This window comes from Artemia sp. Qi Xiang Cuo, chromosome 12, assembly GCF_049724085.1.
Source record: "Artemia sp. Qi Xiang Cuo chromosome 12, ASM4972408v1, whole genome shotgun sequence".
NCBI classification, from domain to species: domain Eukaryota; kingdom Metazoa; phylum Arthropoda; class Branchiopoda; order Anostraca; family Artemiidae; genus Artemia; species Artemia sp. Qi Xiang Cuo.
Genome location: NC_142805.1, coordinates 35,462,036 through 35,485,308, shown reverse-complemented (window position 1 = coordinate 35,485,308; position 23,273 = coordinate 35,462,036). Strand labels below are relative to the sequence as shown.

The 23,273-nt window shown below is 36.7% G+C and overlaps 2 protein-coding genes across 4 annotated transcripts in view; both read left to right on the top strand.

Annotated features, from left to right (window-relative positions):
• Nucleotides 1-320: 320 nt before the first annotated feature.
• Nucleotides 321-23,273, top strand: part of LOC148946063 (snake venom 5'-nucleotidase) — a 90,836-nt gene continuing 67,883 nt past the window's right edge. The window contains exons 1-3 of one of the 3 annotated variants that reach the window (XM_089098018.1): nucleotides 432-492; nucleotides 17,577-17,700; nucleotides 22,475-22,673. In XM_089098018.1, the coding sequence (XP_088954144.1) occupies nucleotides 17,674-17,700; nucleotides 22,475-22,673 (226 nt within the window). In that variant the 5' untranslated portion in view covers nucleotides 432-492; nucleotides 17,577-17,673. The other 2 variants (XM_089098020.1, XM_089098019.1) reach the window with 2 other exon arrangements.
• On the top strand, nucleotides 14,732-15,352 carry LOC148946064 (uncharacterized). The gene has a single exon (XM_089097594.1). It carries the CDS (start codon nucleotides 14,732-14,734, stop codon nucleotides 15,350-15,352), a length of 621 nt encoding a protein of 206 aa, XP_088953720.1.

The following is a 23,273-nucleotide window of genomic DNA, read 5'->3' as shown; positions in this document are numbered from 1 at the left end:
AGGTTTCCCTGGGTCTAGTGGCTAAAAATGAGAATTCTACTTGGTCTGATCGACGGTGAACATAAACACTATCCGCACGGCCCAAAAAATTCTTGTTGTGTATTCTTGGCCCAAAAAACGCCAAACGCGCTTCATACCCGATGACTGAAAAAGGGACTTGGACAGAAGTAATTTATAATTTGGCTTATTTATGGATAATGTCTAGAAAAAGTTCTGTGGTGATGCAGTGAGTTTGACCTCAGGTTGGTAATAAGAAACCCAGAGTTTGAACCCCACAGTAGCAACACACTGCAGGGCCGTTGCAAGGACCCCAGTAGTCAAAAAGCGTCGTTAATCTGATCCAATTGCAATCCCTGACACAAGATTTCATGTAATTTTATTGGCAATGGTGGGAACAAAACTTTAGAAAACTGGGTAAAGGTCAAATTCTGATTTTTATGTTATCCAATTTCCTTTAAGACGTTTTATTCTGTGATTTAATGCAGTATTAAGGTGTGAAAATATTCATAAGGAACATATGTTTTGAAGTTAAATTATAGGCTAGCTCCTTAGACAAGATAAGAATTAACCTGCTAGGCTAAAATTGGGGCTGACTGGTCAAGTTTTCTTATAGAGCATGAATCAGATAGGAAAAATTTTAACTTTAGATCCCTCATTTAATCATCTTGGTTCTTTTTTAGTGGTAAATCTCTCCAGAATGAAACACAATAAATTCTGGAAACTAATAAAGTTTCTAAATTAGGATATCATTCCTAAAAGCACACCATTTTACTTTACTAAAAACTGCCCCTCACCTTATGTGCAAATATAGGCTATACCCTAATTTTTACATATTTAATGAAGCACCTTTTTAACTTCTGATTTTATGCTCTTCATGATTTTTAGTCTTGTAGGCTAGGCTATATGAAAATTCATCCTCCCCTTCCTAATAGTCCTAGGTATAGCTTTAGCCCATATACAAAACTAGAGATTAAAAGAGATGAAATTCTGACTTTTCAGTAAGAAAAGCTAGTTTCAACTAAGGTAAATTTCTAGGAAGCCCTATAATTTAGATAGGATAGAAATGAAAACATCATTTGCTGCCTTTTTTATGCTCTTTCATAGTTCAGTAGGGTCAATATCTACCAAATCATATTATTGAGTTAGGAATAAAGTGAATACACCATTTGATGCCTTTTTTTATGCTGATTATAAATATAATAGGCCCTAAGCATTTCTATCGGAAATGAATTTCAGCCCCCCCCCTATATAGGCTATACCTAACCTACCCCTGATTGGGCATATATAGGGGGGGGGGCTGAACTTCATTTCCGATAGAAATGCTTATTATATTGGTAATCAGCATAAAAAAAGGTATCAAAGGGTGTATTCACTTTAGTCCTAACTCAATAATATGATTTGGTAGATATGGACCTTCAATAATTACTTTGGTAAAGTTCTACCAAATCATATTATTGAGTTAGAAATAAAGTGAATATACCATTCAATGCCTTTTTTATGCTGATTATGAATAGCCTATAATAATAATTTCTATCAGAAATGAATTACAGCCCCCTCCCCTATATATACCTAACCCAACCTAACCTAACCCTGAATTGGCATAAATAGGGGGGGGGGGGCTGAAATTCATTTCCAATAGAAATGATTATTATATTTGTAATCAGCATAAAAAAAGGCATCAAATGGTGCATTCACTTTAGTCCTACCTCAATAATATGATTTTGTAGAACTTTACTGTTACTTCTCTTGCAAATTGCATCTTGAGCTCTTAAAGGAGCCCCCAAGGTATTATATATGAATTATGAAAGAGCATAAAAAAGCATCAAATAAAGTTTTCTTTTTCATCCTAGCTAAATTATATGGCCTACTGAAAATTTACCATGAACATCCCCCCCACCCCTCACCCTATTAATGTGCAAATATATACCTTGAATTGGAATATACCATGAATTGTCAATGGCAAAGTTTTAAATAACAAAATTCAGCACTATTATTATTGACAGCATTTGAAAAACTTGAAACAGTAGGAAAACAGTTTGAATTGAAAATTAAGTATTTTGCAGGTTAGGTTATAACTTCTTTGTGTGGTAATGAAAATGAATTACCTTTGGAGTCCCTTTAAGGGCTCAAGATGGAATTTGCAAAAGAAGTGATTATTGAATTATGAAAAAGCATAAAAAAGGCATCAAATGATGTTTTCACTTTCATCCTAGCTAAATTGTAGGGCCACGTAGAAATTCACCTCAATTAATTGCATTTTCATCTTTAATTTAATTTTTGTTCAAGTTTTTAAGCAATTTGTTTTATAAAATAGTCTCTTTTCATATGAAATATAGCCATTTATTTCTACTCACAACTCACTGCAGCACCATGATGCCCCAGGCCTATGCAGCTGCACACACTTCATCTCAATTTATTCAAAGCTTCCCTGGTTAACCCCCTCCCAAGAAGTTCCAATTTCCTTTAAATCCTTCCTATTACCTTTCTAAGCCTGCTTGGACGTAGACAACCTGCTTTTTGCTTAACCTCAGATGAATGACCAAAAAGCACAATTTTCAACAATCTTTCATATGCAAAACAAGAGTTAGCCGTCTTAACCCTTCTTTCAATAAAGCCATAGAATATGGGTTCAAACCACATTCTTGTGCAGCTTATTGTTCAACAAATGGTAATTGACATAAGCACCTAAAATCGTCCTTGAACAATTCCTCTGGTAAACATCTAAAGTGTCTGTTTAGGGACAAATGCAGCACAATCTAGCAGCATGACTCCTCAAATAGAGAGGTTATGTAAAGAGCTAGGGTTACCTTTAGAATTCTTATTTTGTATTTCTGCCTCAAATATACTACAGTTTGACCTCAAATAGAGTGTGGTCTATATAGGACCTGTTTTCTATGATACCTATTCTTAAACCAGCCCAAATAACAAAGAGAAGAATACTACTCAAATCTTCTGTATAGATAAGGCTTCAAAGTTCTCTGAACTGAATAAAGTGAATAACCTCAATTGGTATTGGCAGCTATTCCATATTTGTCTGTCCTCTCTTAGGGGGAGGGGGCATCAGTTATCACCATTGCTAATTTTTACTTTGAGCCCAAAACAAGGAAAGAGATCTCACATAGCAAACTAGGTAACCAAGCCCATATCATGCAGTCAGCAAAAAATGTTACATATATTACACTTTTGCAAGCTTAATAGTTTAGTGGTTGTCATTAAAGCAGGAAAGTCAGCTAATTGTGCAGACAATTTGCCAAGTTGGGCAACTGATTGAGAAAGCATTTAACATTTGCTTATATAGACTAACCAAAGGAAATGCTTCATGACACATGTTCAAATTTTTAGCCTCTCACTCATGAATATGACAGTGCTGTAATTTAAAATTTAAGGCCAAACCCAGTCAGGACAATGGGAAAAAGGCACAATAATTTGCACAAATTTCCAAGATGGTTTACAAAGAAGTAGTTTCCAGAGAACTAAAAGTTTCTTTGCTGGCACAGACTGAAAGAAAAGGAGAAGAAATGCAAACGAAAATGAAAAAAAATTTATATATATATATATATATATATATATATATATATATATATATATATATATATATATATAAATATAGGGTTGTTCCAAAACTAATGCCTCCTATTTGTGCAATGACTTTGGATATCTAAACCAGATGTCATTAGTGTAGTTGTGATGCTTTAACCATCCTCTTTCATTTTCAAATAGTTCTGTTGTTCTCTGGTAGTTTGTATCAGTAGAGGAGTGTTCCAAAATGAAGTCTGTTATAAATATGTATATAACACAGATGTGTCATTGAATTACTTACTGCAGAAGAAATTGCAAAAATTGGAATCCATTGATGCTTGCTAAGTGTCTATTGAGATAAACAATAGATGTGAGGCAATGTGTTTGGCATTTTAATGGTGATGATAAGGATGTGCATGACAAGCCACAACCTTCTCAACCCTGCATAGCTGCCATTCCTTACAATTAAGAGCATTTTTATGAACTCATTATTGCTGATTGGTCAATAACAACTAAAGAATTGTGCCCAAACCTGAATGTCTGCTCTAGTTCCTTGGAAGTAATGAGTGGACATCCTGGTTAGCAGGGGCGTCCTGACGGGGGGGTGGGTGCGCTCTTCTTCTTATGCTAATGTATCTCAGATAGCCAAGGTGTGGTTCTTTTGGATATCCTGGAGCAACTGTCATTTCAGCACCCTACAAAACAACACTGATTAAGCTGAAAGCCTGAAGAAGTTAAGAATCTAGTGAAGAAGTTTTAGACAGTGGATTATAGAAACTAATCGAATATTTTGTTTTATATCTAAAACCATTATCAGAAATATGGGTATTTGAAATAAATAAAAACTAAACTTATAATAAAATTACCTTGTTTGTTTCCTTGTCAGAATTACCTTGTTTATCAATCCAAGCTAAACTTGCCTTAAGTCATGATGTTGGGACGTTTTTATTGCTGGTTTTAATTTTGTTGTTATTTATTGTAAGCTTAATTTTATATTTACTTACTCATTTATACTGCTGAAGATGGATTTTAGATATATAACGGACCCCCAGTAATCCAACATGTCTTATTACTAATTTTTTTTTACACTCTTTGCTAATTCAGAAGATGCATGATCAAACAGTTTACCACTTTTATGCCCCACTGCTATTGTGCTAAATACATAACTGTCAACAAAGCTTGGAGGCTATCCTAGAGAAATGTTTTAAGGCTTGTCAATGCCTTAACAGATCACCCTATCTCATCCATTAACAACCTTTTTAGTTTGTGTGGCCAAACTATTCAGAATGGATTGGGTGGTCCTTCTATGACTTGTATAGCTTTGATAAGAGATCCAAATAAACAACAGAAAACTAAAACCAAAAACCAGAAAAAGAAAAACCATTTAACATCTCCTGTTTTGTGCCAGTGACAGAGATATTAAGATTTAATGAAATTTACATCATAAGAAAGAATTATAAAAATCAGCCTAAAAGGAGTATCATTGAATAATTCAACAACTTTGGAAGTTTCCTCTTGTGCTAACTGCTTTGATTGAAATCTTTGCAAGACACATGATGCACATTATTTATGCTGTTTGTACATTGATTACACAATGTTTTTCTTAACAATCAGTAAGCAATTATAGGTTTCTTTGTTTTAAACTAGCCTCTCATAAGCTTTTCAAACTGTTGATACATTCAAAAATTCTTATCAATATTTACCAAAATTAATTTATATGCTCCCTATGGTACTGGGAAAATTTACTAATGAGCCCCTTGTGTAAGAAACTATCAGCCAACACCAAGACTTGAAAAATGGCACTTATGGTATTAAAGTTGAAATGAAGTGTAACATAAATGAAGTATTTATGTTTTTAAAAGATTGCAAAAACCTGCAGCAGAGTTATACTGCAATACACAGTTCCTTTTGAAGCTAGCTTACTTGTGGATATTTTTTAAAGACTAAATGCATTGAATAAGTCTCTGAAAAAGACAAAAACGATGTTCTTATTTGGGAAAAGAAGATACAAGGCTTCATAAATAAGTTTTCACTGTGGGAGAATGCATTGAAAACACCAGAACAACTGTTTTTCCAATGTTACTGAACATGATGCAGGAAATTTAATGTGAAAAGATTCCTCAGGTACTAACAACATGTTTTGTAAACCTATCAACTTTAAAAGAAAAAAATTAAAGAATACTTCTATGAAGACCTGCTACTGTTTCTTTGGGTAAAAAAACCATTTCAACCACTGAAGAAAAGTTCAAGTGTGACAGAAAAAGAACAGCTCATTGATCTTCAGTGTAGTGAACTTTTGAAAACTACATTTGAGCATATTGTTTGAAAATGCCATGAGAATATTATTCTATTTGAAACTATGTATGTATGGAAACAGAATTGCCTGCCCAATGAAGTCTAAGTACCATGGAAGACTAGACATCAAAAGAATTGAGAGTAGCTTTGTCAAATATCTCCTAGTTTCACCCAACTTTGTGATAAGAAAAACTTATTGTTCCAATTAAGTTTATTGTTCTAATTGTTGTGTTTCATGAATCGTTTTTAAGGAATTTGGAAAAGTTTAGACTTTAGCATAAAGAGTGTGGTGTCAAGGAGGGGGAAACCCCTCTCTTATACGTTATAATTTCTGTTTGTTTTTAAGTTTTAATGCTGCTCCTTACTTTCAGTTGAAAAAACTTGTTTTTTTTATTTAATTTTGGATTTTTTTTAAATAAGGACAGGATATCTGGCTCCACCTCCACGGAAAAATTCCCCTCCCCCACAGAAATATCGGCTGTACAATTCAATCCTGTTTAAAACTTACCCTGGACAATTACCGTTAACATCTCCATGCAGAAAATTGAATTGGTAAAGAGGAAGCAAGACATATAAAGAAATTTTGTACAGGAATTCTGCCATATTAACCCAGTGTAAAATTTTTCCTGAAGAGCTCCCCCCCTGGAAACTTCCCTCTCCATACAAAATTCTCTGCATGCAAAATCCTCCCAGCAGAAAATTCATCCACTGCTCCCCACCCAAAAAATGTGTGCATACTTCCCAATAACAAATACTATACATAAACAATGGGCAAATTTTATAACTTAAAAACCTTTCACCTGAACACAAAATATGTTTAAAATGTTTTCACCTTTCTTACTTTCATAAGGGAAAAATTATCAAAACCTTATCAGAAACGCCAGTATATGTCAATTATACTGAGAATCCACGGCCATTTGTTTGTTTTTTTTTTGTTTTTTCCAGTAAAGCGCATATTGTGTTTTGGCCTTTAGAAGGCATAGGGGTTATCAGACCTATTCATGTTAATTTTTGCACGTTTTGGCTTTGACTCGGCTATTTATTGTAATTTCTGTTCGTTTTGAGTTTCATTTGTTTATTTATAGAGATTTGTGGTAGTTTTATGCTTGGAAGATTATTTGACTTTATTTTTGCCCATTCTTGGCTTAATGGAGCTCTTTACTTTTCTTTGAAAAACTTGTCTTTTGGAAAAGGTTTGATAAAGTAATTTTGGTAAGAAGTCCTTGATAATATTACTACTAAAGAATTTCGATTGGATAAAAAGGAGTATTATTGTTTGCATGAATGGAAATTCTTTGAGACTTTTGATCTTCTACATAACTGAAGCCACACAACTTCTACAATAGAATCATTTTATCGATAAACATATTACACGCATTTGTTTAAATACATTGGAGTACCGTACTTCATATAAATAAAAAAAGAAAATATATTACCATTTAAAATTGCTGAAAACTAAGTTCCTAGCAGTATTTGCCACCCCAAAGAAATCTCCTGGTGCAGTTGATGACAGCCTGCCTTGCCTTTTTCGCCTCTGTGCTGATAGATATGGGAATGTAATATTTTAGCTGGATAGAGAAACCTTTTAATTTCCATTAAAATGGAAACATTTTTTTCCATTAAAATGGTACATTTCCATTAAAATGTACTGTTTATGAATCTACCCTATTCCCACCTAAACAATGACTCGCCCCCCCCTCATGATAGCTGATACGCAATTACAGATCACCAAATGTAGCATAATTTCATTATAAATAAAGCGAATCGACTTGAATCCAGTACTGCCACCGTGTGACATTACTTTTTTTGCAACTGGGAAACCTAAAATATAGTTATTGATACTTTTAAATCAATTAGCTTCTCAGAATTTTAAATTGATTGCAAATTCGTCCTCTTTGGGGTAAAGTCGTAGTTTGGTGTCCTAAAATGACAGAAAACAAGACTTTCCCCTGACCCAACCTGTATGGTCACTTAAAAAAGAGCTTTAAATTTACGTTTGATTGACCTCCCTCCCAATTATCTTAGACCTTCGGTTTGTTACAATCACCCCTGAGAAAAAGCAAAATAAATGAATATGCATTGGTGATGTTTCTTCTGAAAAACAATGCAAAACTCCACATTTTAAAGATTTGAGCATGAAACCTCTATGGTAGCGTTCTCTCATATGATGTATCTAATAAAGGGATTTTCAATAAGATCACTTGCTTTTTTGGGTGTTTCCCCTTTTTTCAAAAATCAGGCAAATTTTCTCAGATTTTTAGTTTTGGGTGGGTAGCAATAAACGGAAAGAATTTTATATATTTAGAAGCAGCACAAAAAGCCAGTACTGCCAGTTTAGCAATTGTCCTTGAGAATTCCATTTTTAGTTTTGGTGAATATTGGCCCAAGTCATTTTTTACTTCCAGTTTTTTATCACAAACTATTTGATAACATCCTCCCGTGACGAATTTTTTTTTTACCTGTTCATTTTATTTAGTTGAATAGGATAATAAAAAGAAAGGGGATCAATTTGAGAGCTAGATTGTAAGTTTAAATTTAGTTTTTGCTATTCTGTAATTTTTTAAATGAATATATAAGGGATTTAAGTTCGAGAGGGAGAACTGACCTGTTATGAAAGAGGTAAATTTTACATGGCCGTTTTAAAAACAAAACGTGGAATCTATGCAGGCAGGAGGATTTTTGAGTATTTCTACTCCTTCTGTAAACTATTCTAAGGCGTAGGAAACTGCATAAAGACGAGTCTACATCTGTTTATAATCCACGGAAGCAATAAATCTTTCTATAATTTGAGTTGGATTTTCTTTTAAGATTAAATGCACAATAGTTAAATATGTTATTGACTAAACAAAGTGATCCTTTTGTCAGGAATCCTTGTCGTTTAAAATTTACAGTATTTTGTTTCAATTTGCATTCAAATTAAATTCTATTTTTATTTGATATTTTTTTCCTAAAATTATTTAAAAATAAACTTATTCATACAAAAAAATATCCTGAAATATAATTCATGTCACCCAATCACCACTGCTATTTTGGCGTCTGCCCCCCCCCCCCTGGAACATTTTCTGCCAGTACCCTTGAATTCAACTACCTTAAATTCAAACACCACCAAACAACAGAACCACCCTGAACTCAACTCTCATTTAACTACCATAAATTCAAGCACCACATAGTTCAAGCACCACATAACTCAGATCCGTTTCTATTTTTTGTCTCATGAGGGATTTTTTAATATATTGTTTCAAAAAGAAGCAAAAAACGGAAGATTGCAATTGTTGCCATTTTTCTGAAGAGCAAAACGCAACCCAAAGAGAGAAGAACTCAACTCCAGAGAGCAAAATATGTTTGGGCAATGTATTTATTTTTCTGCCATTTTTTCATAAAATCCTTAACGTTGTGTTTTTATCTTCTAAATTTATTTAAGTTTCTATCTGACCAGACACACAAACTGTGGGACACACAAACACTGGAATAAAGGGGTAATATATAACAAAAGTTAATGAAAAACACATCTTTGTGGCTATTTTTACATTCAAAGCATCTTTTACCCTTGTATATGTGAGCAATTGCTTTCAGGTGTCTCATTCGGTTTTCTTCCTAAGGGTATGTTTGAACTTGTCTTGAAAGTTGTTGAGCATGTATTTTGTATTTTGAAAATTTCTAACTCTGCTGTTGAGTAATCTGTGATGCCACCAGACATTAAACAGCAATGTCATGTTTTATTCCATCAAATAGTTTCCAAAGTCTTGGATGAGTGCAGATGAAAATTCCTTTAAATGTATTGTGGAAACCCTCCCTGGCATTTGTAGTTTTCATGACGCAACTCAATGCACTTTCAGTGTGTTATTAGGAGACTGGTAAAAATCTTGGTAATGCAAGTTTGGCAATTCAATGACACGTACATAGGTATCATTAAAGTACCTCGAGAGAGAATCGTAATTATCTCCTTGAGGAAATACCCACTGAGTTCATCAAACACTTTCAATATCTTGTAATGGAACAGAAGCTAAGGCTGAGATATAGTAGGGGAAAGATACGGAAAAAAATGGTCGAACCAGGAAAAAATTGGTTTAGAAATTATTTTTGCACCACTGTGTTCAGAAAAGAGAGCTCTACAACATATCAAAAATCTAAATCTCCATCCCGTTGCGAAATTGCCTTTTTCTCACGTTTTTTGCGCCTATTTTTTAGATATTTCCAGAATCCGAGAATGAGGAACCGTGAAAAGAAAAGTAGTTTATTGATGGTTTCCCTTTTAAGAAACGATTGTTTTTGTGCTCTTTTATTATACATAAACATCACGTTTAATAATTTAATTCTTTTTTATGTTTTGTTTTTGTTTTTTTTATGAAGTAAAAAAAAAAAAAAAAAAAAAAAAATAAAAAAAAAAAATAAAAATCAAGCGACAAATGATCACAGGGTATTTTTCGAAGAGGAGCACGAATTTTTGCTTCATTTTTCCCCATCTGAACAAATAGCCTACCGGCGTTCCGAATCCATTTCTTTTCCTACCGAGCTTTATTGTTGACGACATTTTCAACCAGTTGGAAAGTCCCTTCTGATATTCACTTTCTGTTACACCATGCCTTGATCTTACACTCTTTTCAAAGTTGCTTCAGTCTGCTGAGCCTTGTAGAGCCACTTATCTGCAAAAAAAATCCTCAGATGGAAAGTATTTTGGAGTCCGAGCAGAGATTTAACACAGGTGCGTTTTTGTTTGTTTTTCTTGCCGATGCTTTTGTAACGTAACTACTAGGAAGCGGAAAGGAATCGGAGGAAGGAAATATAGAAAGAAAAGAAGACTACACTCGTCCTACCTCTCTTTTCAGACACATATTTTATCAGCGCCATCTGTCTGAAGAAAACTTAAGTACAGCAAACAAGTCGCTAGAGTGCAGCACGGTTGACGCCGCTAGGCGGAACGAAAAAGCAATTTCTCTAGTGGAAGCGAGAGTACTATCAACTATCGCCGGTCCCTTTCGCGGATATGACTGTCAGATTTCCTTGGTCGAGAATCTTAAAAACACCCATGATACTCGACGCCGGCCCTCAATAAGATTGACAGCTCATTTATTTTAAGCAACCTATCTGAACTGGGGAGTGTTTAGCTACAGATTTTTCGGTTCAGAATCAGGGTTTTCGTTGTAACATTCACCGACAGCTCTACTTATTCCCATACTTACATTCACTTATTACTTATACTTATACTACTTATACTCACTTATTCCCAGTTCTCTTTTTTAGATGGTGGAGATCGCAGTTTTATGTCCCCTTTGTGAACATTCAATAGACACCTCAGAATCGTCGGTACTGGCAGAAAAAGGAGCTACGGCAATCAATGAAGCTAGCAAAACGAGAGGTACCAGCATCTCTGTCGAGGCAGGGAAAGAAGTCCATGTTACTTGCAGAAAAACTTTCGCAAACAAAATATACTTGTCGAAAATTGAGAATGAGAGACGACGAACCTTGCAAGAAAAGACGGAAGCAGAAAAAGTGGTACTCCGATCACGGACTCCAAGTTTCAACTTCCAAGAGTGTTGTTTTTTCTGCACTACAGGGATAAATCTCAACACTACCCACAGAAAAAGACACGAGTGGTACAAGGTTCTAACTAAAGACTTTGAAGAGAGTATAAAGGCAGTGTGCAAAAGCCGTGATGCTGATTGGTCAAATAACGTTTTCCGCCGAATATGTGCAGTGTCAGACCTGCACGCAGTTGACGCAATTTATCACAAAGCCTGTTCTTCAATATTTCAATTAAATAACAGCCTTCGAGCCAGATTTGCGACGCAAGAACTTTTTGGATTACTCGAAAATACTGAGCCAGATAAAAAAAACCTCCAAAAAGGGGGAGGCCAAGTCAAGATGAAAGATATTAGGCTTTTTTAAGCTGGCTACTTTTTTCGAAGAAAATGACGAAGAGCAGTATACAGTCAGTGAACTTGTTGTTAAAATGGGAGAGCTTTTGAATGAGACGGACCTTGAACCGTACCCTAACAAGTACTTGAAGAGCAAGCTTCTGGAATATTTCAGTGACAAGCTAGTATTTGCAACTATTGACGGTAAGGCTGACGTGGTGACATTCGAAGAAAAAGTATCAGCGATACTCCAGAATTTTTATTTCTTGGACAAAACCAATAACGAAGAGAATGAGAAAATCAACCTTATTAGATCAACAACAAAGACTACCAAAAGTGATATCAAAGGACTGCCATCACAGAAAGAATCATGTATGACCGCAAAGCAGATTTCTTCTGGCAAAAAGATGAAAGGCGCTCTACCTAATAGCCTAATGTTGTTCTTAGATGGAATATTCGTTGGAACCGATATTTCCTTCAAAGTGCTTGCCATTGGCAATTCCATCGTTCAAGCAGCTCGCCCGCGTGCCCTCATTTGTCCACTGCAACTAGGTTTAGCAGTGCAACTGGATCACCATTTCAAGTCCAGATTTCTTATTGAAACTTTACACAGCCATGGATTCTGCTCCTCCTATGCTGAAGTCCAGAAATTTAAACGCTGTGCATCAGTCCATGATGAATCTATTCTTGCAGGAGTTACTTCCGCACATGCTGTGCAGCATGTAGCTGATAATGCAGATTACGATGTTTGCACGATGGACGGAAGAAAACATTTCCATGGGATGGCTCTGCTAGCGACAGTCAAGCCTCCTCTCATTAACAGCCGATCACCCATTCCGAGAGTTGAAGTTTAATTAGTTGAAGCTTCCGAAAAAGGAAAAATTGCCATCTAGCCTTACCGCTTAAGTGAGACAGTGCTTTCAAAGGTGCAATATGAGAAGATTCCTGGCAAAAATGTCAACGACCCGTATGCCTCCCTCGATCAGCTCTGGTTAGCTACCGGGTTCCTGAATGTCCCAAGACCGAGCTGGAATGGATGCATGCAGTCAGTTTTCTCTAACCAAATACATCATGAAACGGGAAACCTTCGCAGCAAGGCAAGCGTCTTGTTTTTGCCGATGATTGACCTCCCGTCTAGCAACGAATCCTGCCTTTACTCAACCTTGCGCTTTGTAGCTTCGCAAGGCAGAACCTACGGATTCACACCCGTTCTCACATTTGACCAGCCGCTCTGGTGGAAGTCTATGAAGATCCTCAAGTCCGACACGACGAATTGTACCATTGAAGAAATATTGAAGATATTATTTGTTATGGTTTGTAATAGAAATATTAGTATTTGGATCAAACGTATTCTTATTAATCAAAACAAAACCCGGTTTTCTCAATAAATCAGATATGAATGGCATAGGTTTACTTCCCTATTTCTTATTTCTTACATTTGAACCGGATGCCGTAATTCCTCTAATATACATATTAATCGAATTGTATTTTAATGCTGATATTGAATATCTTTGAATTATTTCATCTAATTTAATCCGTTAAAAGTTACGAGGAATTATAAATTATTGAACTAGAAATACTGAAGTCTCAGAGCTTTGTTTCCGCGGTACAATTAGATCTTGCTTAAGAGATACGAATTCTTATAGGCTAGCAGGGGTTAGAAACTCTTTCTAAGCTGTGGCGATGACAACTTTTGGTGCTTGTAGGGATGAAAAAGCGTGGCCTTTTCTTCTCGGGCTATCTGGAGATCAGATTCCTTTGGGAGCGTCTACCTTGGAGACTTGCGAACTAATTACCCACTCTCGGACTAGACGCAGACATACAAACGAAATAAACACATACAAAAAGACAATAGATTTATTGAACTTACATGCTTAGTTGTACAGCAACGGGTTACTTCAATGACAATAATGGTGACCGAGATTATTTGCGGTACCAATCGTTTGAGGTCTGACTTAAGATTAAAAATTAAAAAACACATTTACCCCACTCCCAAACGCAGTTCTTTTGTCCTGCGCTGTAGGGACTGCCTGCCATTGGACCAAGTGACCCAAGGACGCAAATCTTCGTCCAATAATCTCTTTAAGATTTTTCAGATGATTCAGGAGTTCACACAGTTTTTTTGCCTTTTAAACTTCCTTTGAAATGTTGTGCATTGCATTTTTTTTGCTACCATTATCTTAGCGAAATTCGAACGACTAGCGCCGTTGTCTGACTGAAGCTAGAAGTGCGATTTCTCTTTTTGCTGATTATGAATTTAGACTCTTGGAAGCGGTATTTGAACTCAATTAGGGAACGTTTAATTTCTGCCCGAATCATCTTTAGAAGGAAAGAATCTTATATTTTAAATATATGGTATTCTACTGCTGGTGCCGAATGAGCTGAGTAGTATTGTTCTCAAGTTAAGCGGTTTTCATTTGATGATGAGTTTCGTCGGATGCATAGGACACCTCATGCAAGGTTCTGGTCTGAAAGAGGTTCTTGAATTGGTATACGCGACTGGTGCAGTGCCACACATTCTTTCTGGAAAAGCGATTTCTAGAGCTGTTCGATCTCACATTCTCGGGAGCTCAGCCATATATGCTCATCTCGAAGAAGAGCAAGCGACGTTGACGTCTCTAGACATGTCTACTGTCTTCGCTAACGTACTGGATGGATACCTCCCACCCGAAGATCTCAGTCATGATCCCCAGCTCAAGTAACTTGAAAACTTTCTCAAGCAGAGACGCCAAGACCTGCTGACTCAGAGAACTGCGAAGCTCTGGTTTCAGTATCTTGACATGCTTGGGATACTGCTTAAGTTCATACGTGTCGAGAGACTAGGCCTGTGGGATTTGTACCTACAATCTGCAGTAGAGATGCTTCCGTTTCTAGCAGCATCTGGACATAACCTCTATGTCAAGTCGGTCTGGATATACCAGCAAGAGATGGCTAAGCTTCAAACTAGTCACTCAACTATCTTTGAAGCATTTGAACAGGGAGGGCACACCTTTAGAAGATCAGAGTGACGCTGGGCTGGGCTCTCGGCAGATCTTGTCATCGAGCAGGAGTATATGAGAAATATGAAAACATTGGGCGGTCTTACAACTGGAGGTGGGATGACAGAACAGCAGAGAGCCATTTGGGTTCTGTCAAGACCAGCATGCCTGGAGATCAACCTCTTGATGCAAAATTTGACAAAAATTGGTTACTCGACAAGTGAGCAGCACCACGACATGAGTTCCAGTAGAAAGGAGCGTGACTTCGACGATACCCAGAAGCTCGTCGGATACTTCGGAGAATCTCCTCCGTTCAGAGGTGACAATCAGCTTAGAAATATTGCCAACGGCATAACTTCTTCCCAAGATATTAATGTTGACGAGGCCGATGTTGCTGGAAAGTTGATTCTAATTAAGATGACGGGAAAAACCTTGAAGGAGCAAGTCTTCAAGAAAAAAGACCAAGTGACCCTAATGAATGCCAAAAAAGAGGGGGCCTCTGTGGTAGCGCACATAGATCCGGCACTCCTTTTCCAGCGGTTTATAATAGTAGCCCAACGAACTGACCTCCGAGAAGAATACTTCAAGTACGAACTTTTTACGATTCCTCCTTCTCTTTTCGAAAGCGATGGCCTTATGAGAAAAGCAAATAAGCCAGAGCTTGCAAAAGCGGTCTTTCAGGCTTGCGGGATCGAGACTCAGTAACCCTCAAGACCTGCTTCTGCGTGTAACATCATCTTGGATGGTGGTTCTCTTCTACATCGAGTTCCATGGAAGGTAGGGTCAACCTTCAAGGTCATCTTTGCTTCATACGTCCATTACGTAAAAGCAAGGTACCCTAGTGCGATCGTTGTATTTGACGGATATGAAGTTGCTCCAGCAATCAAAGATGCTACCCATTTACGTCGAGCAAGGATGGTTGGTCGCCAAGTTTTTTTCACCGAAGAGATGACCCTCTGCATGAAGAAAGAAGAGTTTCTTTCATGTAAGACAAACAAAGGACGTTTCATGAAGCTGCTCAGCAACCATTTGGAAGCCGTAGGTTTCCGAATTTTCCACTCGGAAGGAGACCCCGACGTTCTGATTGTAGAAAAAGCCGTAGAAGCTGCTAGTCTTACAGACACAATCGTGGTTGCTGATGATACTGACATCTTGGTTCTTCTGATCAGTCGATCAGATTCGCGTTCCGGGCGTTTATATTTCTAACCTGAAGCTAAGTTTGGCGGTACTAGTACAGCTTGGGATATTAGTGAGATGAAGCAGAAGCTAGGAACAGATGTCAGCAATCTGATACCATTCTGTCATGCCGTGCTGGGTTGTGACACAACCTCTCACCTTTACGGAATAGGAAAGGGCAAAGCCGTTCAGCTGCTACTTTCCAACAAGAGTTTCAGGGACAGCGCTGCTATATTTGGCGACAAGCTCGCATCGCTTGACGATATCGTGGCAGCAGGAGAGCGAGCATTGTTGATACTGTGCGGTTGCCCTGATGTTTCGAACCTGGACACTGCCAGAAAGCTAATCTTTCACAGAAAAGTGAGCACTGCCACCACTTTCGTGCTTCCGCAAGAACTGCCACCGACTCAGGCAGCAGCGAAGTACCACTCGCTACGTGTCTACTGCCAAGTTCAAATCTGGATCGGGAACCCAGTAGACCCTTTACGCCTGGGATGAAAACTGCAGGATAACGAAGTTTTTGCGCCAATAAAAACAGATCTCCCTGCCCCTCCGTCTCAGCTGCTGAAAATTATCAAATATTCGTGTCGTATTGACGGCTGTGATAGTGAAAAGTGTACCTGTAAGAAAAACAGACTTGAGTTTACTAGCCTATAGCCTGCCGGACCTGTAAGGGAAGCTCGTGCAACAATTCGAAGTTTCAAGAAGAAGAACTTAGTGAAGAAGAATAACAGTTAACTGTGATGATGAAAAATCTATATCCTACATTTTGATGATGTGCAATTTCTATATATTTGAAAAATAAGATAAAAGCTTTTCTCTGAAGACATTAAGTTAGAACCTACCTTGTCTCATGGTGTTTGGCGCTGAGGTGTTTCATCATTCCTGTTTATTGTTGTTTAGTCTTTTTTTTCTAAGCCTTTCGTTTACATAGCCAAATAGACTACAAGAACGACAAACTTATTCCGTAGTAGACCTTGATAAACACTGGTAAGAGTTTTTTTCCCCAAAGACACAGTTTTTTCCCCATTTTTTTTTTGCTGATAAATATTTTTCTTTTGGTCAGGTAATGAAATGAGTATCAGAAATGAATTCAGAGCCAAAAGCTGATCTAAAAAGATGTGTAAAACATTAGATAGTTTACGTTTTTAATTTTTTTCCCGGTTTTTGAGAAAAGAAATAAAAAAACATTAAAAAAAAACAATTTCGCATCGAGCTAGAGATTTAGATTTTTGATATGTTGTTAAGCATTTTTTTCCGGTCCGGATGGTGAAGAAACCATTTCTATACCAATTTTTTCCTGGTCAAAACTTATTTTTTGACAAGGATATTAAAATTAGGATCATTTTCACATTCTTGCTTGAGGCCCAGCGATCGAACTTTTCTTATGATAGACTCTGAAAAGTGAAAGAGACATCCCAGTAGTGTAAAAAATGGAAACTCAACTCGAAAAGCGTTTATAGGGATTTTTTCAAAATCTGTCAGAATTCTAGTGGGATCTGCTTTTGGAACCAAGTCCTTAGGTGCTTGTAGCATGCTTTGATATGTGCTTTCTGCCTCATCAGGCAAAAGAAAATAAGTGCATGGTAGATATGAATCACCAAATTTTGCATGTACTGTATATAGCTGGAAAAAAGCTGGGGCACAACCTTGAATGTTCAATCACCTAAAAATAGTACTGATCTCTCAAGATATTGCAGTCTTATCTCTATGGCACAAAACGAATTTTTAATTTAGGAATATTTTTTTCCAGAATCGTAAAGCTATAAATTTGGAGTTCAAAGGCCATCGCCTGGAGTCCTCAAGGATTATAATTGTTTTTTGTTTTTCTCAACGAATGGACTCTTCTAATGCACTATTTGAAGGCGTTGCAACAAGTACGTCTTCATTTTCAATTTGAAGCTGTTCCCATAAAGGCTTCTAGTTGACACACAGGAAGTGGTTGCTGCTTGTTTAATGTTGGACTTTATTTAAGAAGTCCTCACACTGATCGGATCACCAGGGTGTGAATGTCCACCAAGAGTTGGTGATTGATCAACAGATCTGAATTGAAACAGATCTGAGTTATGTGGTGGCTGAGTTGATGGAGGCTGAGTTATGCGGTCGTTGAGTTGTTTGGTGCTTGTCAAGATAGTTGAGTTCAGGAAGATTGAGTTGTTTGGTGATCGAGTTGATGGGGGTTGAGTTGTTTGTGGTTGAATTTAAGGTGGTTGAGTTTTATGTTCAGTTTAAAATAAATTTGTAATGTGAATATCAATATTAGCCTATATATGTTATCTATTTTTAAGTTTATGGTACTCTGAACATGACTATTAAAATTGTTTAATGAGGGGGGGGGGAGGGTGCTCACGTCTAGGATTTGCCAAAGTGGTTGGGGGAAGCGGGTGGTTTGAAAATTTTAAGAACCTCTGCTCTAAGCCATTCCTAAGATATTGCTGATATGCCCGTTTGACAACCTATATGCACTTAGTGTTTTTGTATTTATTTCTACTTTCTCCACTATGTTCCCTGAAATTTTAACCTTAATACCCTTAGCCTTAGTAATAGTTGCAGTAGAAGCAGTACTTATTAGTCGTAGTATGTGCATAGTGTCTTTTGGTTAATTGATTACCCCCATAATCAATCTCTGAAAGTTTCAACGAAACACCCTAAGCCATTCCTGAGATACGACCTTTTGACGACCTGCATGCACATAGTTTGTTTTGATTTAGTTAAACACTTTCCTCGATATTCCCTGAAAGCTTTACCTGAAGCAGAAAAAAAACCTCGCACCTTTTTTATTTCCCTTCCGATAATCCTAAAACAAAAATATATTGATGTGTATTGTTCTTACATAGCGATCCGTTTTGGTTTTACGGTTATCAGAGGGGAAATAAAAAAGTTGTGAGGCTGTTTTCTGCTCTTCTGCACATTTGTATTTATGGAAATATGTCCTTTGGATATCCAACTGACGATATAAATAAGGGACGAATTTCATAACTTACAGTCCTTACCCCAAAAGCTGTGTATGTATGGGAGGGTTGTCATCCCTAGAGGGATAGTCACTGGACTTTTCAATTATGCTGAACAAAATGGCTATCACAAAATTTTAATCGGAAGTATTTGGGGAAAGAGAGGCTCTGGAGGGGGCTGGTTGCCCTGCAATATCTTTTGACTTCTAAAAAGAGCACTATAACTTTCAATTTGCAATTGAATGAGCCCCTTCCGAAGTTTCTACGACAACTCTTTCCATATGAAATGCCTTAGTGAAAAAAAATACAGCCCACTTCCTAGAGCTTACTTTGCTCTATACTTTGCACTATTGCCCTGCCTACGATATAAAGTAAGATTATAATGGTTGTTTCTATTCACTGTGCTTTTACTTACTATGGCAAACTAGGATTAGCATGCACTTGTAAAATTTAAAACTAGCTAAAATTAACATAGAGTTCACCCTGGTGAATTAATTCCTATCCTGTTATCTTTTATCAATTCTAAAATCGATAATTAGCATGATTTGTACAAAATAGTGGTCACTGAATCGCAACTTAAAAAATCAGTCACATATTATTCTTTAATTTCTAATTCAGTTTTCAAAATTAAAAACAATGTTCCCCAAGGATACAGCTTGTGCATCAGGTATAGTTCTGGCGTTTCTGATAACATTCAGGGAAACGTAGAAATTGTCAGCGTCTTTAATTCTATCGTCTCAGTTCCTTTCTCACTCCCATTCTCATACTTGCAGTAGGACCATGCGTTTCCCGCCTCACCTGGCATATGAAATCCAGGTGTTTAACTGGAAAAGTCAGTCCCCCTTTCTCGTTATACAATTATCTTTCTTTTTTTTTTTTTTGGCTAACACATTAACGTAGGATGAATTCTGTCTACTCCCCCTCTATCTACGAAACAAATGAAGATGTGACATGAAGATTTCTTCTTAAAAAAGAAGAAAACAATTATTTAGAGGCAAAAATCAGGTCTGAAAGATGACATTCCTTTATTCAGATTTTTCACTGAAATCTTGAATGCTGCAAGAATCATTGTTAACCAAACTAATTATCTTAACCATTAGATCATAGTTTTGACAATGAAAGTTAATTTATTTACATAATGCTCCTCTATTACGACTTTTTCCCGGGTTACTCGTTATTTTTTCACGCTTCTTGACTTAGCAATGAAGCTAACTCTTCATTTAGTAATACACTTTCAGTGCTATAATGAATATCAAAAAGGTTTTCTATCAGGTTGGATTTTGTACTATGGCTCATTTACTGTGTTTATTTCTGTAACTAGAGGATGTTACTGATTGTCGTAGTGTTTCCAAGCTTTGAAAATGTACTATTCGGACACTTCGAGTATGACTTACTTTTGACAGCCTCGTCGTGGCACAACAAGTCGCCCTCATTTACCCCTGCTTTTAAGACTAAATGTTTATTGAATTAGTTTTATGGTAGCGTGTAGGGCAGATTAACTCTGCAACATGAATGCTACTAGTACAAAGATAAATTATCACAGCATTAAACTGCCTGAGGCCAACATGGCTGCGTTGGCCTATTTTAGAGCAATATTTTATAAAAATGTAGGGGGAGGGGCAAGGATTTAAAAAAATAATAATGAAGACACAAAAACAGGTATTTTTAAATATCTAGAAGGGGGGGATTTTATTTTTTTTTCAGTGAAAATACTAAAAAAGGTTCTTTTTTCAAAATCTAGAGAAGAGAACATAGCCTAGGGAGAAATTACCCCCTACACCTCAATTGGTACTCCTGACTTCACTGTATTCAAAGTTTATCCTAAATATTCGACAACATGAATGGTACACATAGACTGATTTTGTTGAACCTTTTACTGGGCCTTTTAAGCATCACATACAAATAAAAAAAAATCTTGTGTGGGGGGAGGGGTCCATACTGTTATTTAACATTGGTTAAAAAGACAGTTGCAAGTTTGACTATTTCTTATTTGTTCTAATTATATTTTGTCTTAAATATTACACGTATCTTATTATTTTGTTTATATTTTATGCTATTAGTAATTTTATTAATATCGCTTTCTATTGAAGCAAGATTTGTGGCGTGACAAATTGCTTAAGGATATGATGTTAGTCCTGGGCTGATTAAAATTGTAACACGCTTCAACGAAAAGTACTCTAATGGATTCACCTATTGCAGTTGTGCATGCTTATAATACAGGACTGTAAATGCTAGCCAAAGCTAGTAGCTAGTTCATGGTGAATTTTGTTACATTCTTCTTCTTCTTTTTTTGAAAATAGGTCCTCTTGTTTTCCATTATTATCACATGTGGCTTTTGTATTGCTAGTTATTGCTACTGTCGTTGTAATTATGAGCGTAGTCAGAAAACTGAGTCGAGGCTCAGACAAAATTGCCTTCACACATAAATAGCCATTGGGTTATTGGTGCCCTTTGGGCGAAGTAAGTCGAGATAGGGCTTACCACTTTTTTTCAATTTAAAGAAGAAGCTTCCCTGGTAGTGTCAAGGTGTCCAACCTTGTTTCCCTCTATCCCGAGAACCCCACCCGCCAACTTCAGTCTGGCTTAAGTAAGCGACACCGGAGGTGAGAATCGTGCACCACTTGCCAGCCATCAACAGCAAACAGTACTTGATCCTAAGTACCGTTGCTAACAAGAGAACTTCTTTTTCTTGCTTCAGATTGCTTCTCAAGGCACCTTTTCTTGTGCCATGCTTGGCGATTCAGATGTCCAGGGGTTTGAGCCCCTATGCTTGACTTTGGCAGCCTTTAAAGGCTTCAATCCATTCAATCTCGTAAGTGTATTCACAAAATACCCTGTTTCATGGTCAGACACTTGCCAGGGTGGCCAATGACTGGATTGCTGCTGAAATTAGCAATGACAGGGCTCTGTTTGCACATACTACTCTTCAGAGACATCGGGAGGAGGTTGTCACCACTACTCCCTTGTATTCCAAGCTAGGGTAAACTATCAGTTTTGAAATTCCCAAGAATATATGTATTGCAAACGGCAGAAATTGAATATGTCTAGAAATCAATATTTTACTAATTCAAATTCTAATAGAAATCAACTTTGATAATTCAAATTCTAATAGAAAATGAATCGTAAGCACTGAATGTCAAACAATATTAATATCAGAATTTTATAATATACCTGTCCATTTTTAAAATTTTGACTATTCACAGAAAACAGCTTTTTTGTCTTCTTTGACAGTTCGTATTTACGGACATGTATCTTGCTGCAAAGCATAAAAAAAGAGAGAGAATAAAGTACAAGACTTTTAGCCAGTAAGGCGACAAAGAAGAAAATATATTGTAAACATTTCTAAGGAAGAAAGAAAATAACCTTTCAATTACCCAAAAACTAGTAGACGAGAAAACACTAATAATAAAAAAATAAAATAAATTTAGGAAGTTGTGTCTGATTCCAATCTTTTCGCAATTTATTTTCAAATGTTGTCTCTATCTTCCTAGCGTGTAAAAGACCGAAAAAACGTGGAAAAAAATTACCAGAAATGCCATGGAAAAAATCTACACATTAAATTGAAAAAAAAAATCAATCAAACACGAGATAAATCACTGCATTATGAGGGAGAATTCTGCGCGTCATATCCGTGCACAAATTTCTAAACGAATCTGTGCCTATATTAGAAATAACTCGTTATTTCTTTTCTCTTTTCCAGTGCTTTAGTGGTAGTCAAAGTGAGAGTCAAATGACGCGAATTGACTTGACGATCCTCCACTTCAATGATGTTTACAACGTGGAGTCACAAACCCAAGAACCAATCGGTGGTGCTGCACGTTTTAAAACTGCACTGAAGTCATTCGATCATCTCAATCCTCTCATTTTGTTCAGTGGAGATATTTTTGCACCTTCAATCAGTGAGCTATAATCCTTATAATCATTTTTTTTTCTTGTTTTTGGTGCCATATGCGCAAGATACTGGTGTATGTGAAAGTATGTCCGTTTTTGAGCCACCGGGCTTTTTCTCAAAGGACTTAATCATTGAATCAGTTTTTTGATCAGTGTCTCCAAGGACTTTTACTATCATTAAGGGAAATGTGTACAAAAGTCTCTATAGAACGGAGCTTGTCAACTGAGGCTGCCCAGAACCCATATGGTTCTCCAGAAGATCTTTAAAGTAGTTTTGCGACAAAAGAGCGAGCTACGATGAAACTACATGAATAACAATAAAAGAAATCATAAAACTGACAATTTACGTTGTACAGACAAGGGGGATTACTAAGCGACATATTTCGGGGGGGGGGGGGGGGGTAAATAGAACGTACCAACTTGCTGGTAATTTAAATGGCTGATTTTATTTCATCGATAATGAACATAATGGCCCAATTTTTTCATACCTTATAACCTGGAGAAGCGTTGCTTCTTGTATTGTTCTACCCCAAGAAAATTCTGTAGAATTAATTAGTCACCTACCAAGGGTGCTCGTGGTTTCCACCCCTAGTAAAATTGTTCTAGAT

Excerpts from the sequence above, each read along its gene's own strand:
- LOC148946064 (XM_089097594.1), top strand. The coding sequence starts at position 14,732 with ATGAAAACATTGGGCGGTCTTACAACTGGAGGTGGGATGACAGAACAG.